The sequence below is a fragment of the Electrophorus electricus genome, chromosome 7 (genome assembly GCF_013358815.1).
Source record: "Electrophorus electricus isolate fEleEle1 chromosome 7, fEleEle1.pri, whole genome shotgun sequence".
In the NCBI taxonomy this organism is placed as follows: domain Eukaryota; kingdom Metazoa; phylum Chordata; class Actinopteri; order Gymnotiformes; family Gymnotidae; genus Electrophorus; species Electrophorus electricus.
The window spans coordinates 7,567,493-7,583,658 of record NC_049541.1 but is presented as its reverse complement, the minus strand read 5'-3'; the positions used below and the strand labels follow the sequence as shown (position 1 = coordinate 7,583,658).

The window sequence follows — 16,166 nt, the reverse complement described above, 5'->3', positions numbered from 1 at the left end:
AACAATACGCTGCTGAGCTTGGTTCAACTATGGGATTCTATGGAATCGCAACTGATCATATACCGTACGTTGGCCTTAAAGGAAAAGCTCTTAAAGGTACTCATTTTGTAAAGTACATCGGGCCGTCTGTGTGGAGAGTAGAGCTCGCGTTCCTTGCTCCCTGTTGTGTATGCAGTTGCCTGCGTTTGTCATCAAATATATTGTAAATACTATTAATCATTCCTTAAAACAATTTGAATGCATTCTTTCTTGAACTCTCATGTTACTGAGCTTTTCGTGGCCTTGAATGCAACCTAAAAGGGGGGGGGGGGGGGGGCGTCGAACCGTCAAGGAATCGTACCACAAAGACGAATGCATCATGAGTCATCACTCTTTACGGCGAGTTGAACATCATTGCAAATAACACTATGCTGATCTCGCTAATACCAGCGAAATTCGTTGACCTATTTTCAGGGATGCTGATTATTCGTGAACTAGACATGTTGCATGTTTTTCTCCTTAAAACCCATTCTGAAAGCTTACAAATGTTGACATGAGCGGGAGCTTTGTAATTTCATGTCGCTGTTGACGCAGCACGTTTAACACAGATGCAGGTCAAAGAGGGTGCTGGATGCGCCCAGTAGTAAGAACTCGTTTACTGATTAAATCGGTGTCGTGGAGTCGGTCAGTATGAAGGATATGTATTACGCTTCCCCTAATTACGCCCCCGTTCTTGAGGTGAAATGGACTCCTATGTCTTTAAGAAACAACGCGCGCACACAGGTGGGTCCTCAAAAGGGTGACGCTGGTAATGGGACTCGGTGAGGGGACATGTTTCGCGCTTTAACGAGACAGAGGCGGTAGCGGAGCTCTGCAATTGTTCTCCTTCCTCATGCTCAAGTCACGGTGGTGTTCTCAGTGCCGGACGCCTCGGGGATTCTTTTTATATTCCTGACTGATGCTTTATCCAAGTGCAATGCTTTTGACTGCATTACCCCAGTTGAATTTAAAGGTACGTTTTGTGGTTCGTCGTTCGCAGGTGCAGTTTCTGAAACATGCGTTTCCCAGCCATCATCGCTGCTGTCGTGATCGTGCTTAAAACAGGTTATCTTCATCAATATCGAGGTCCTGTTTTTGAGTGCATAGTTTATTCGCCATTATGTTGTACCGTTGGTAGAGCGAGTATACGCGACCGTGGTAGCCTGTTGCCAGGATACAGATCTTCATGAGCACTCGCCTGTGGTTGTTCCTGAAAATGATCTTCCCATCAATCTCAAGGCGCTGTGCGTTCCATCTTTTAGATCGCTTGTCGTGCCATGCCAACCCACTTGCGTGCGGTGATTTAACTGACTAGGTCATGTATAACCAATACATCAACTCTATATATGTTTCGCTCCACCTACCCATAGTTTACGGGGTAAATGTGTGGATGTTTCATCTCAATGCACGTCTCGATGTTGACATCACTGTTGACTGCATTTTAGCTTTTTGGTCGTTATAAGGTTAAAGTAGTTTTTAATCTAATATTGTGTGGGCTGATGAGGCGCTGGCGTATTGTTTTGTTTTGTTTTTTTACTTGTGTCAAGCTCTTGAAAATAAATACACCTAATGTATTCAATCTATCACGCGCCAAGGAAACTCTTGGGTTGGAAATAGCCCAATATGTTGGACGTGTGCTTCCGCTTGTTCCTCGCAGTCTTGCATTATTGAAGTAAGTAATTTTTTTTCCCTTTTACTGTAGGATCAGATGTGTTATGGGTTACCTGTTGATATAAAGACCGAACATATTACGTTAATTGCACGAGTTGCTTTGCACTAAGCTTATGTGGCTCTGTCGAAAAATTTTAAAAATCCAGTTCGCTCTTATTTATTGCAATCAACACGTTTCTGAAGAAAAAAAAATGTTTTCAATCATTAATCATATTTCACTTTCTCTTATTCAAACTGCCACAACTGTAGCTCCACTTTGCATCGTCATTGCTTGAAAATACTGTAACGCCTTGCATGTTAATTTGGGCAGGTTCGATTGTCTGCTCTCCAGCTGAAGCAGTTATTTTGTTATTGCGTTATGATTTTGTAGCCTTGTTGGCTCTGTGTGTAGAAACGCAAGACTTTATGTACCATGGTTGTTTTTTGGTTGTACGATCCTTTTTCTGCTGCCTTGCGGTAGACAGCGGCATTTGAAATGGCATAATTCACAACGGCTCTTCAGTTCGCAGGAAACAGGATTGCATTTAACAACCACAGACTTGGAGACATACAGTTCTCTCACTGATTGGATTGTTCTAGAAATCACTAGTTGTTGCTTCTGTTGAGTACTTTTTTTTGGCCTTTTAACAGGAAACCCGCAAAGGCATTATTACTCATTTGTTATTCATTATGAGCAGAGCTGGATTTGCACCAAGTGTAATTGGATTTAGATTTATGGCATAGAATAGATGAATATGCATAGCCTGTTAACACACAGACTACACTCTAATATTCTTAGGACTGTAACTGATTGACCTCATTAAGATCATTCTGACCCAAGCATGTTTAATCTCTTTCTTTGACTGACTGCTAATCCTATGCTTGGTCTAAAACATTTGACCCACATTGCATGGTTAAAGTTGATAGCAACTGATCTCCACAATCTTTGTGTGGGCTTGGTGAGCAGCTTTTTGGTATTGGCCATAGGACCAGTCTCCTTAGGATGTGCACATGCATTTCAGAATATACTTTCTCAGAGGTCATTTTCTAAAACTCAGTATTTACCTAAGAAAATATACTACGTGACTCTTCTCACCCAAAACATATCGGTAATAAAGTGAGCTTTTTAGACCTACTGGCATGTTTCATCAAAGTATGCCATAGCAAAGCTAGCACTGTCAGACGTTTAACCTAAATAACTGATGTTTATAATTAATCGGTGTGAGTAGTTATTGCCAGATTAGATTTTCATTGGCCTACATCTTGCGTTCCATTTGCATGGAATGTCAATAAGGTCATTGGGCCCCAACTGTGCTTAAAGCTTTTTCGTACCGGGGACTTCTAATATTATCTGCAATGAGTGAACTCTGTTTGAACATTATTTGTAGCATATATAGGCCAACTGTCAGGGGATCTGGAATCACCCTGTCATGCCCAATTGAACACCATGTTACACCAAAAGAGATATCTGTAAGAAGATTTGACTATTGATTGTATCACTGGTAGTCCCAATTATGCAGTACCAGTATCAAACCAGAGCTGCCTTAGCAGTCAACCATTGAACACATGACTCATGACTTGGACAATCTCTATTTTATCAGGGCAAGTGAATGGCCAATGATCTTATTAGAGGATTTGGCATCTGTTACAGTGTTAGAGTTTGGATACGCCCATGGCTTTAACATAGTCTACAACACTCTAGCCTGTGACCTCAACACGTAGTAGGCTAATGCAAAGCCTCTTCTATATCTCATAATTTACGCCCCCAACATACTTTAGGCTTTCAGAAACTTGTAGGCAGCATGAGATTTTCACAGGCATTTTGGTGCTGTCCAGATGCTGCAAAACATGAATTAGCATCCTTTGATCAACACAATGCTAGCCAGTTATTTACAAGTGTCACAGGAGTAATGGACATTTCACTATTACACTGCTCTGTTGGAAATGTTAATGATATTGTAATGAAACAAAATTTGATCAAGGTCATTGTTAATTTTACTACTACCTTATAATGAGCTAAAAAAAGACATGTTATTACCAGATGTACCTTTAGAGTCCCTGCTCACTTTATTAAGTATATATTTAACCTTTAGTCACAAACAGGAAAGTCAAATTGCAATTTTAATTCAGTACATTCTTGTTAGTACTGTAAGAATGAGGAACGTGTGCATTTACTGCAAAGGCTGTGAGACTAACATCTCTGTGATTACTTTTTCAGGTTGACGAGCCCATTGACATGCTCCCCAAGTCAAGAAAAGCCCTTAGCATCCAGGAAATTGCTGCTCTGGCCAGATCATCACTTAATGGTAAAGCACTCATTAGGCTGCACTTCACATCCCCTCCACCTCTCAAGCAGCCCTTATTCTCCTGTTCGTTTGTTTAGCTGTTCGTCTGTGATGGGCAGTGGTCCCCCTCCTTGAACTCGATTGCAGGCATCTCACAGGTGGTGAAAGACCATGTGACCAAGCCCACAGCAATGGCCCAGGGCAGAGTTGCTCATCTGATTGAGTGGAAAGGCTGGTCCAAGCCCCTAGACCCGTCGTCCGCTACTTTGCAGTCTCACTTCAACTCGTACTCCCACCTGAGTGAGGGGGAACAGGAAGCCCGGTTCGCAGCAGGTGGGTCTCCGCTCCCCTTCTGGTGTTTCTGCTGTCAATCTCCTGCCGTTCGACATTCACGGCAGGCATGACCTTAAGCACGCCAAGGAAAGCATCAATCACAGGTTCGCACATGCTTTTGCACGGAAAATAATACTGGCTTTAAGCCGGGAACTGTTACAGGATTTTCCTGAATGTCCCTGGATGGTCCTTTTTATGCAGCCTAAATCCACCAATATGTTTAACATGTTTAGCAAATTCACCTTTACAGAATGTGAGAGTATCCTGCATTTCTTTGTATATTTGAACCACCCTGCTCACATACTTTTATGTAATCAACTTCCAGCACCCACCTTTTAAAGGCATGCTGATGGAATGTGTACTTTTAGTCTCAAGCAGATGGCATTCAATAAGATTGCATTGTCACATAGTCAGACCTGCTCCTACATGTCAGTTTGCCTTCTCTTCTCTTCTCCCTTGCGCCTTCCCTTTCTCTCCCTCTCTGTCTCTGACACTGTGTAAGTGTATGTGTGTGTATGTGTGTGAGTGAGACCCTGTCTTCCATAGCTGTGTGTCTGGTTGTTGTCAGCTGACCATAATGCCGTAAATTGGATGTTAGCTCAGGGTGATGAGGAGAACCCAAATCGCACTTGGATAAATCTTTTGCATGCCATCCCTTGCCTTCACCAGTGTCACTGAAACCTGCGAAACACTCTAAATCACATTCTAACGTAAACAAAGGACCTCAGCAAAGCACTTCAAGCTGCAAACATAACCCAGTACTGGTAAGAGAGAATCTGCCTGTGTTTTTTGGTTCAGGGGTAGCTGAGCAGTTTGCCATTGCTGAGGCAAAGCTCCGGGCCTGGAATTCTGTCGATGAAGAGGATGTGGATGAAGACTGTTCTGAAGAGGATCTTCCTCAGAATAACGATTTAACTATTACTAGCCAGAATTCAGGTATGTTCATATAGTGTCTTTCGAAATGTGTATCTGAATGACAATTATATTAACCACCCTATCAATTTATAATATTCAGCCATTTACAAGATTCAGTGGGATTCAGAAATTGCAGCAGTGCTCATCTGCAAGTTGGCATTTAATAGTAAATGGTTAGTTATCACCTCCTTATGTTACAAATATTCATTAGCAATCATGTGAATTATTTACTATTTCATATCAGTATGTAGTACATCAGCAAAAGTGTTCTGGGCTGCTGCTTCTGTGAAAGTGCAAGCAAAGAAAGTAAACTACTTGATAGCAGTGGCATTCCTTGCATGGGTTTTAGCCCTCACCTGTCTGTGAAGCTCCTTACTGATACATGCTTAATATTTCAGTCGTGCTGTTGAAGTTCTCTAGCTTATGGCCTCTGCACTTGTTTTAATGTACCAACTCTTTGGTGGTTTTCATCTTTAGGGTTTCCATCACTAAGCATTAATATAGCAATCTTCATTTACTTCACTGATGGACAAGGCTCCGGTAGCATTGTATGTTACTAATCTTTTGTTTGCGTTATTGCTCCTTCAAAATTGTAGTGCTTATTTCAGTTCAACTGTCCTATGGCTTGTGCTGTATTTGTATTCATGTTTTTTTAAGTCTTAAACCTAACTGGTGGAAGGTTTCTAAGGATGATGTATTGAGTATGTTCCACATCACTGACATAGGTAGCGTGCTCATATATGTCTCTCTGGTGACAGTGTTCAAATGTTTCTAAAGCTTTCATTTTAAATGTTATTACAGTATTTGAAAGTTCTTGGTCATTGCTGTTAATTTAGTGCAAATTATGGGGAAGAAGACAGGATGTTCTAGCTTTACAGTTTCAGTCTTTTGTAACAGAGTAGCCTCTTATCCTATGACCTAGAGGCTATAAAAGTACCTTGGTGCTGTCAAAAATATCAAGGTGTAGAATATTTAACAGAAACAATATAAGATGTCTTACTTTACTATAACTACTGAGATGTCAACAGTTACAATCCACTACTTGATGGAATCTCTGTGATAATGGTGTACAGTATCCATGTGTTGATAGCACAATTAAAATCTGGTAATGCTGTTTATAAAACATTTAAAATTTATAATTACAGTTTTTACTGTCCCATTTGCTGAAGTCCAGTATAATGTCTCTATTGTGTTTGATGGAAACACTGAGTACCCACTCAACTCTTGTTAATGTATGTGCATCAAATAGGAGCACTGTGTTTGCAGTTTTCATAGATCAACCTAAGACATATCATTTCTGTTTTTGTTTTGTGAGTTCTCCCAACAAAAATTGCTCTCAATCTGTCCTGCACAAACAGCTTGTAAAGAGTGTCTTTCAAATGGTATGAGATTCCAATTATTGAAAACGAGGTGCCTCAAGGGTCTATATTTGGACCTTATTTATAATATGAGCTTTAAACTAAGCAATGTAATTCTATGGATTTTTTTGACAGCATGGCAGTCTATTGACACCACTGAGTCAATAGCATTCACCTTGTACAAGTCAGCAAAGCTCTACATTTTGCAGATGTTTTATTACTTGCATACATAAAAACCCATACTGTCTGGTGGGTTTTGGGTGTCTGCAAATATTGTGGAAGCAAAAATTGCTTTGTATAACCTAAAAAAAAAGTAAAAAAGTAAAAAAGTAGGTTCAACCTGTCTTGGAAAAATGCAACCTCTGAAAAGGAGATTTTGTAATGGGATTGAGAGAAATCATAAAACTGCATCACTGTATAAGGAAGCATGTGAATTTTTCAGAACTCAACAATTTACCATGTCACCTGGGAAAATAGGACCTTCCATAATGCACATGAGGGCAACAGTACACATATGCACTCATACCCTTCACTCTAGACCTCAAGGTTACTGTTTCTCTTCTCCTTTGTGTCTTTCTTCTACATGATTAATTAAATCTTCTTCTATGTGGATCTGTGAAAAACCCTCTGTGTGTCTTTCCTGTTTGTTCATCCCTTCTACCCATGCTCCCATTCTTTCTTCATTCTGCCTTTTCATGCGTTTCTCTTCCTCGTTTGTCCATGCTTTCCTGTCTCCCTCTCTGTTTTTTCTCTTATCCTGTCCTCTCTGTTCTCTAGGTGTTCTGACTCTTTGCTCCTCCCTCAGACGGCGTGTTGTCCACTCAGGAGTGCCCAGCGCCATACCAGGCTGATACTGACAGTGTCCATGTCACGCCCTCCGATAACCCACTCTGCTCAATGGGCACGAACCAGAGCTGTCTGCAGGAACCCTGCATCACCCAGATTAACTGTGATGACAAGGCCAACGCAGAGGGAGCTCCTCCGGGAAAACTACGGCTCCCGACAGAGGAAGTTGACAGAGAGCTTGGTGAGGGCTATAAGCCAAACCGGCATCTTCTTTGGAGCAGGGGAGATTCCTGTTACCACTCCACCTCCTATTCAGAGTCTGGTCTATCTCCAGAAGAAGAGGAGGAGGTGGAGGAAGGAGAGGACAATGTGTTTCAGGAAGTCATCCGTTGGTACAGTGTCTGCAGGAGCATCTCCGATACTTCTGGAGCAGTGTCCTTTGATGATGATGAAGAGGAGGTGGAAGAGGCCTCCAGGCAGTGATGTTCTGCTCTCTCAATGTCTCTTCCTGTCTCTCTTTCCATAATGTCCCTTTAGTGTCTCCTCAGTCATTCAGTCATCTGGAGATGATCATTTTCATCTCAGCGTTTGACCCGCTTTCTCCTTCCTTCTGATCAAGCTCCTCCGTCATCTTCTTGGCCATCCTTCTCACTTTCCTACTCCATGTCCTTTGGATTTGAGTGGAAAATAAAAAGACCGCAGTGTCCTCATTTTATCTGAGGGATCAGATTTGGACAACAGCTACACCAGCCATAGCTGTCTCAGTTGTCCTAGATGCTGTACTTATTGACAGAGGAAGTCATACTATACCCATGCTTTGTAGTCATACACAAAAACGTTGGGACAGTCTCCTGCTATTAAGAAATGGAAGGATGTCACAGTAAAATGTATATTTCTAATATGTTTTGATGTGACAGCTCTGATAAGGAACTAGTTAATGTAACCAATGTTGGTCCGTTTCCTTAGGGAAAAACCTTATTTTGTTTAGCTTTGAATCACCTGGATCTAGAGTCTGGCTGAGCATTGTGGCTATGAATGGAACATGCCCATTACTATGATCACTGTGTGATGTTGTACCTCAAGAATCTATTGCGTCTTGTTTGTCTCTTTTTCTCTCTCTCCCCTTCTCGAATTTGCTTTCCAGCTCCGTAGCAAGAGACTGAAAAATTAGGTCAGCTGCTGAATGAAAAGGTTTTTGTGGCCGTGTGTTCCCATAACCTTGAGAGGCAGCTCTACTGGATGAACATCAACACTTGCATGGAATGCCACAGTAAAGTCCACGCGTGATTCCCAGTCATCTTGGCATTATTCTGACCTTAATAAATGTGGCCTGGTAATGACACTGTGGTTATTTGTGAGGACATTTGATGTGCAACCCTTCTGTCTCTCTTTTTTTCTTTTTTTACCCTTTGTACAAAAACAATCTCATGAATGCATTAAAGCTGAAGAACACATGTTCTGCTGATGATGTATGTTTAAAATTTGCACTATGGCTACTGGTCAGTGATTGAGCTATGACCAATTCTTCACTTTACTAAAGACTTCAATATCTGATAAAGGGAAGTTGAGCGGCAAACTTTAAAGTTGAAATTTAATTTTTTTTTTTTTACTCATGTACAAAACAAATGTTTTCTGAAAAATAATGGCAATTGTTGATTCCATATGCATATATCTTCTATATGTACAGGGCATGTGTGCTAGAGTTATAGACATACATAGTTTTTATAGTCTGTACAGGCGATATTATAGAAAGCATTCTGGGGATGACTTCTGACTTATTGCTTAACTCTACATTGAATGTGCAGTATATTAGCATACAGTATACATGACGGGCTCAATTTAAATAGCTCAAGTGTCAAATGTAAACGTAAAATGCTGAATGGTATCTCAAAATTATTAACCATGTTTCAAAGTGTTATCTGTCCTTGAATAGCATCAGTTTTACATGAATCTGCAATCTAACAGTGATGCAACTGACTGGAACAGCCAAATTAAATGAGGCATGTCCTTGAATTGACAGCACACAGAAACACAAAGCAAGCATTTCTGTGGGGACATGAAAAACGGAAAACTGCTTTGCCAGAAAATTGGAGTATTAGAATTATTGTTCTTGTGAGCTTGCCTTCATTTGTTTAAATCAAGCCCTTGATCTCCATTTCTGCTGCACAAATGGAAACAAAACACAAATGCACATCAAATCATACTCCATCTTACCTATCTGAGGCAAGTTGCACTTTTCCTGAACCACGTTTACAAGCACAGTGACGGTTTCCAACACAACACAACTATTCAGCATTGGCTTGGTGAACAATATGTTTAGTGTATTTTGAGCAAAGTTGCAATTTAGAAGACATAGAAAAGGTCTTTCAAGATGGATTCCCAATGGAGTCCCAGACCTTTCTCAGCTGTCTTGATCCAATGAAGTTACTCCCACCTGTTTTCAGCCATGACGGGCAATTCATACCTTCAATTCAAACCCAGGATTTTATGAAATAATCTTATTTGGCAAGCATTCATTACAAGAATACAATACTGATTATTGCACAGTTGTTTAACATTAAAAAGGCAAAATAAATAAATAAAAGGTTTGCAGCTGAAAATCAATACTAACATTTGGTTTATAATCAAAGTGCATATAAAACAGTGATATGAACTGCACCAAGTAAAACACACTTAGCCTACCACATGGCTAGCACAAAAACCACTCACTCCATGTTAGCAGGACTGAGATGCATTTTGGACAGTGAAGGATAACAGCAGATTTGAATATGGCCAGAGACCTCACTACAGCCTCTACTGTAGCACACTGTACATGAAAAATATAGTACAATTGTGCTAAAATGTAGTTTCAGGTTAGTGATGAGCTTGCATGTTCTGTAATAAGCTGGTTTACTTGAAATATAGCAGCTTTGATTGAACTATCTTTGGGGCTAACAAATGAAAGGACTAATTGTCTTACTTCAAGAAACTGACAAAAAACTTCTGCCTGTAAATAAATGTAAATTGCCTGCTTGTTCTGACTGAAACTGGTGTAATATTGATACCCTTTGGTTTAGGTGTACTGTCTGGGCTGTTTTTCATTTGTGTACATGAACTGCCAATTAACTATAAAGGTGTGTATACATGTCATTAAGAGTTCATTAATTTCTTAGGTGCCAAAAATAATTATTTTCACACAATAAAAATAGCAAGGGTCTTTACCACATACAGGGCCTACCTCTACATGCATATGTTTGTGTGTGTGTGTCTCACTCTTGGGTCGTCAGTATGCACCGATGAGAGTGGCATCAACACCCTCTTTAAATGAATGATTTCTGCACAGTATCCACCTTCATGTGGTTTGTATATTGGTGAGTGTTATTTGCATGCTAATTACAATGTCCTAAAAATTTAGCCCTTGCACTGGGCTCTGATCCTCCTGCTGTGATTGAGAGCACATTTATTTCCACTTTACCTCTCTCTTATTGTGCCATTCTTCATCTCCCTGACCCTCTTAACATCCCACCCCTTTGATCTATCTCAACACCACTCCTCCATTTTGTGTCATTATTTTAATTTCTCATTTATTTTTGTTCCCCACACCCATGCTTTCTATCAGTTCAGGCTATATTTGGAGAGAAATTGTATCTTATTTAGATTAAAAGCGTCCGCTCCAGATGGGTATGTGGGCTAGGCATAGCCGAGTCACAACCTAACACACAAGCATACAGCACTTCACATATATGCCCTTTTACTTACGTAAAGACAGACACACACACACACTCCCTCACTCGTTCTCTCCGTTTCTTTTCTCCCTTCTTATTCCTCTCATAATCCGATATCCATACCAACATGATACGCATGTTAAATACAACTTCACCGATGTGTTTACGGAGACTAATTCATGCTGTGGCACCTATACATTCACACTCCATCTCACTGGGAAATACCAGCACACGCCATAATCAGTGTAGTGGGTCGGATCAGTATGGAGTAGACAGTGTGCTTCATTGCTGATATGCTTTTTCCATAGCTTTCTCACCCTGATTTCACAATGCTGCTTATTACATATGTGGAGTGTGCATTACCAATAAAAATAAACAAATAAATAAACAAACATCTGTCATTCTGGCTGAATCCCAGTTTCTGAAGGGCTACCTTCACATGGTAGTTCCTCATTTTGGGCCAGGCCATGTTCATTGGCTGACTCTGAAAAGTTTTCAAGATGAAGAGTGTGCTCACAATCACAGGGCAGCTCTGATCGGTCCTCTTCTTGGGGTGTGGTGTCGGCATAGGACAGCTGTGATTGGTCCTCTGTATGTAAGGGGCTGTTCTGACTGGACAGCTCAGTGCAGTCCGTCTCATTCACCAGGCTGCCTTCAGACGGCTGCTCCAATTGGTCCCCCAGGTCGGGCATGTTGGGTTCCCGTGGTAACGACAGGCTCCTGTGACGACTCCAGAGCTTGTGGAGCTCGGTAACCTCGGAAACGCTGCTGCTGGTTCCGCTATCACGGAAACTTGCCAGCGGGGGGCGGACCTTCACCCCTGTTACTGTCACAGAGCCTTCAATGGCCTTCCGCAGCTGTAGGCAAAGAAAGAATCAGCAGTCCAACATCTGTCAGATACCACAGGACATATGCATTCTGTATGCATCAATGCAAAGTTAATGCAGCATCAGTTGGCTACAAAGTACTTGAAATGGAAATGAGCATTTTTGTTATGTGAAGTGCTAATAGTAAAACTAAATGTACCTCTTTCAGAGAGACGACGCCGACAAGCCTTCCTGTGCTTGTGACATAAGCGTGATCCAGACCCAGCAACGAGAAAATAGTGTGTGTCTGATTAATCACACAGGGAAAGCACAGTTAGGAGATCTGTAAAACCCTGTCATATCAAAGAGAAACTCTGTAAACTGATACAGATTGTTTTTTAATTGAACACAAAAAAAATATAGTATTTTTACAGTGTGAATTCAGTCAATCTATTTTTAACTAACCAGACAACTAACCAAATACTTCTTAGTGCATTTAGGAAAACCCAGTTCAAAGATAAAAGAATCTCTGAAGTGAGTAACAATTTTCCTTGATTACATGCAATCTTTAATGTAACAGTGCAAACCGATTACAAAGGCAGAAGCAAAGGTGGATGCAAGCAAAATTACTTTATGTAAAGATGTGCGCTCCACAAGCTGGAAAGGAGCGGGGTCTATTTTACAGTTGTTGAAATTAACAGCTTCGTCCAATTGCTGCTCCTCCCATTCGGCTATCTGAGGTAAAAAGCAGTCATGTGGGTAACCTGTCCACATTCCGTGTCTCCTGATACACACCCTAGTATTAGTGCAAGAGACCTACCTCTGCTGTTGACATATCATCCTCAACATCAGGAGTATCCTGAAAACAAAAACAGCCCACCTCTAGTCAGACATACATCATATATCTATTAAAAAAAACTCCCAAATGACACTTTTGCCTTTCAAAAATTGCATGCATTTAGCTTATTGTTCACAAGATGGACAACACACACTAGTTCATGGAAGCAGCTAAAGCTTTACTGAACATTAGCAAGCTTTAGCAACACATTAAGCACAGCCTGTACACACGAAGAAGACTAGGTGCATGTACAGCAGCAAAACACAACTAGTAGAGTTAACGGCCTCATTATTTCTCCACATTACCAATTTAGTTAGAGATTGAGGTTTCAGGTTCAATTGAATTCAGTTTTCACAGCATGGTTTAAAGGCATCACATCTCCCATTGAGCTTCAGTATGGGACTTAATGACATCCATTTGCAAGATCAGGAACCACCAACACAACCTTTGGACCTCCTCACAAACAGTCTCATCCTTAAGCTATGGCCTGGCATGAATCCCATTAACGACTACTAGTAAACATACCGTGGTATGTGTAAATTCATGAATGAATTCATACTGTGGTATGAACAAGTATCATTTCATGAGTGAGATGATTTGCTGCTCCCTTGTGTGGATGTGGTAAGCCAGGGTGGCAGCACTTCTACAGGACGGAAGAGCAAGCCAGCAGGGCCACTATGCCACAGGAGCCCTGTTGGCTGTGGAAAGGCTTCTGCTCCCTCTGGAGAGTCAGCAGGAGAGCGGAGCTGGTCTCCGTGGCAGTGCCCTTACCGCCATACTTATCTTCACACGCTTGGGCCTCCTGCTCCTCTTAGGAGCCTCGGAGCCAGCGTTGCTCTTCCGGGAAGGAACCGATAGAGAGAAGGGGAGGAGCACACAGCGTTACTGCAACATTAGTGCAAAACGCTCACTACATGTACACAAATGTAACATTAAACAGCCATGACGAGATAGAGGCTGAGCCGCTGACCACCCCTCCCATCCATGGACGAGCACAGAGAGGGGGATTATGGAGCATCAATGAAATGTCAGGACTGTGTTTGTCACAACATTAATGCAAAGTTCCCAAAACACCTGGTCACAGCCTGCCAGAAATCCTATAAGTGATTGGGTAAAAATGTCATAGTCATGTAAGCAGGTAACACCTCCAATTGACCTGTGGATGCTGACAGGAGGGCATTGGTCCAATAAGAAATAGCCTCTGGAACTTTGTAGCAAAGGAAAGAACAATGTCACTATTCAAAAGGAGGATATGTGAAACACTCGAGGAAGGTCCATGTTTGGAAAAAGGAACACCTGGAGAACCTGCAGAGCAACTGGAAGCAAATCACAGGTGTACCATCACCTGCCGCTCTTAAGAGCCCTTCTTACCTCTACCTGCTCCTTCGCAGACTCCCCACTGGATAGACTCGGAGAGCCTACATCAGACAGAGGAAGGGGAGGGGAAAGGGGGCATGGGGTAGAGCCCTTTCAGTAAGAATATAATGGAGTGTGTAGTGTATGAGTAGATTTCTGTGCACATACTATTTAGGGTCTCTGTGTTGCTGATCGCCGACACTGTCTTGAGGGCAGATTTGAGAGGAATCTGGGAGTTGGTCAGAGTGGGGCTATAGGAGGATTCCTCAGTGGAGATCTATAGACACAGTTTGATTATATCTAGACAGCTGGTTTTCAATCAACAGTGCTGCTTACTAACATAGCCTTCAATGAAATCTAATCATTCTAATAATACAGATACATAGGGTAATCTTCACTTAAATGTAATTTATTATATAGTTATCTTAAGAAACCTCAACATGTTTTAAGATCATGTCCAGCTGCTTCATAAGGGTTCCCAAAAAGGCACTCAAAAAAAACATGAGTCTCTTTCAAAAACATCCTTATTTCATCGCCAGTGCAGCGCATTGTACAAGGATCCACACCCTCAAATACACCCACCGCCACTGCCCCAGCCTCTTACCAAGAAGCGAACCCCCCGACTGGCCTTTGGTGAAGAATCCTGGGACAAGGACGGAACGTGGGTGCCGTTGTTCTGGGCACGTTCCCGCAGGAAGTCCAGCCTCCGGGCCTGGCCCAGCTGCTCAGACAGCAGAGACTGGAGCTGGGAACGTTCGATGGAGCCCAGCAGGATCATGGAGTCTGCAGTCAGACAGGAACACGGGCAGGGGACACAGCAGAGAGACCAGAGAGACCAGAGAAAGAGACCAGAGAGAGAGAGCAGTGAGAGACACACAGAGGGAAGGCTGCAGAAGAGGAGGACACAGGGTCGGATGGAGGGGAGGGGTGGAGAAGGTAAAGAATGCATCTGTCACAGGGTGAGTACTAGGGTTTGTGGGATGCTAGTGCCAACTGTGAGCAGTAGATCAACAGGGTTTTAAAAAAGGTGTGTTGAATTAGAAAACTTGTTATCCAGTATATCTAGTCTTTCCAATATCCAGTTAAACTTCCTGTGGCATTTTAATGTTCTAAACACTGCCTAGTACATTCTACTAAGAACACTGGCTAGTATTTACCAACACATTGCAAGTAGTCTTTAAAAAGCATTTTGAGGCCATCAATATTTTCATCAAAGCAGACATACATCCTTATTGTGGGCTAGTAAGTTAGATAGCAAATAAACATGCTGGGGTGAGAATATTAACGTTTCGTAGGAGATATATATTAATGTACATATTCTGATTCAGGAATGTAAATTGTCCACAATGTCAATGCTTGTGCATAAACAGGTGTTCATAAATATAACTTGCATTTAAACGGCCCTTTTGATGGTCTAACAACACCTGTTGGAATTCTGGGAAGATAAATCCAGTCAGCAGTGTATTGAACAATTTTGATTTCTTTTAAATTACAATATTTAAGTTCTGACATACTTGATTTTGGGCTACTAATGGTCTGAAACCCACTAGAAAGGTGGCTAAAATTAGAACCCAAGTATGTGTACTGGAGTGGTAACTGTCTCACCTGTAGACTCCACCAAGGCCAGGGTCTTTAACTGCCCAGTCAGCAGAGACTCCTGCAGGTCCCGGTAAGTGGAAGTCAGTGTGATGTAACGCACATCTCTAACCATGATGTCCTCCACCCGGATATTATACTTCCTACAACCAGACCAGACATTGCAGAACTGTGTACAAAAACGTGTTGCTGCTGAAGGGTGGAATTGATGATGTATACATATGACACAGACAGATGGGCATGCAGACAATGGAGGCCAAAAGAAGCTACTCACTCCTGCCCCCAGCCCAGTTCGGGCAGGTACGGAAGCTTCTGGATTCTGATGATGGAGTCGTAGAGAGAGGGCTGCAGACTCTGGGCCACAGCATTGGCCAGAATGACGGCGATCATCACGGGCAGGATGTGCGAGATCTGCCCAGTCAGCTCAAACACGATGACGGCTGTGGACACTGTGTGAGTCACTGCTCCGGAAAGTGCAGCAGCCCCTGTGGAAGCCACACCAACCACCCCACACCACCCCG

At 42.0% G+C, this 16,166-nt stretch overlaps 2 protein-coding genes across 4 annotated transcripts in view; one reads left to right on the top strand and one right to left on the bottom strand.

Annotated features, from left to right (window-relative positions):
• The first annotated feature begins 472 nt into the window (after positions 1-472).
• On the top strand, positions 473-9,241 carry fam131a (family with sequence similarity 131 member A). 2 transcript variants are annotated; one of them, XM_027031444.2, is made up of 6 exons: positions 856-991; positions 1,614-1,690; positions 3,887-3,974; positions 4,101-4,286; positions 5,085-5,222; positions 7,365-9,241. In XM_027031444.2, exons 3-6 carry the CDS (start codon positions 3,905-3,907, stop codon positions 7,826-7,828), a joined length of 858 nt encoding a protein of 285 aa, XP_026887245.2. In that variant the 5' UTR covers positions 856-991; positions 1,614-1,690; positions 3,887-3,904; the 3' UTR covers positions 7,829-9,241. The 2 variants fall into 2 exon arrangements, with proteins under 2 accessions (XP_026887239.2, XP_026887245.2); XM_027031438.2 differs by lacking the exon at positions 1,614-1,690 and having other exon boundaries at positions 473-991.
• The window catches only part of clcn2a (chloride channel, voltage-sensitive 2a), a 36,865-nt gene continuing 28,663 nt past the window's right edge, over positions 7,965-16,166 (bottom strand). For both annotated transcript variants that reach the window (XM_027031421.2, XM_027031430.2), the window contains exons 16-24: positions 15,920-16,130; positions 15,655-15,788; positions 14,654-14,832; positions 14,218-14,326; positions 14,065-14,111; positions 12,676-12,714; positions 12,486-12,590; positions 12,076-12,162; positions 7,965-11,906 (exon numbers count right to left, since the gene is read on the bottom strand). In XM_027031421.2, coding sequence (XP_026887222.2) covers positions 11,448-11,906; positions 12,076-12,162; positions 12,486-12,590; positions 12,676-12,714; positions 14,065-14,111; positions 14,218-14,326; positions 14,654-14,832; positions 15,655-15,788; positions 15,920-16,130 — 1,370 coding nt within the window. In that variant the 3' untranslated portion in view covers positions 7,965-11,447. The remainder of the gene's footprint in view (positions 11,907-12,075; positions 12,163-12,485; positions 12,591-12,675; positions 12,715-14,064; positions 14,112-14,217; positions 14,327-14,653; positions 14,833-15,654; positions 15,789-15,919; positions 16,131-16,166) is intronic.

Excerpts from the sequence above, each read along its gene's own strand:
- fam131a (XM_027031438.2), top strand. The coding sequence starts at position 938 with ATGCTTTATCCAAGTGCAATGCTTTTGACTGCATTACCCCAGTTGAAT. Across the intron at positions 3,975-4,100 it reads GGCCAGATCATCACTTAATG|GCATCTCACAGGTGGTGAAA; the intron begins GTAAAGCACTCA and ends ACTCGATTGCAG. Across the intron at positions 4,287-5,084 it reads GGAAGCCCGGTTCGCAGCAG|GGGTAGCTGAGCAGTTTGCC; the intron begins GTGGGTCTCCGC and ends TTTTTGGTTCAG.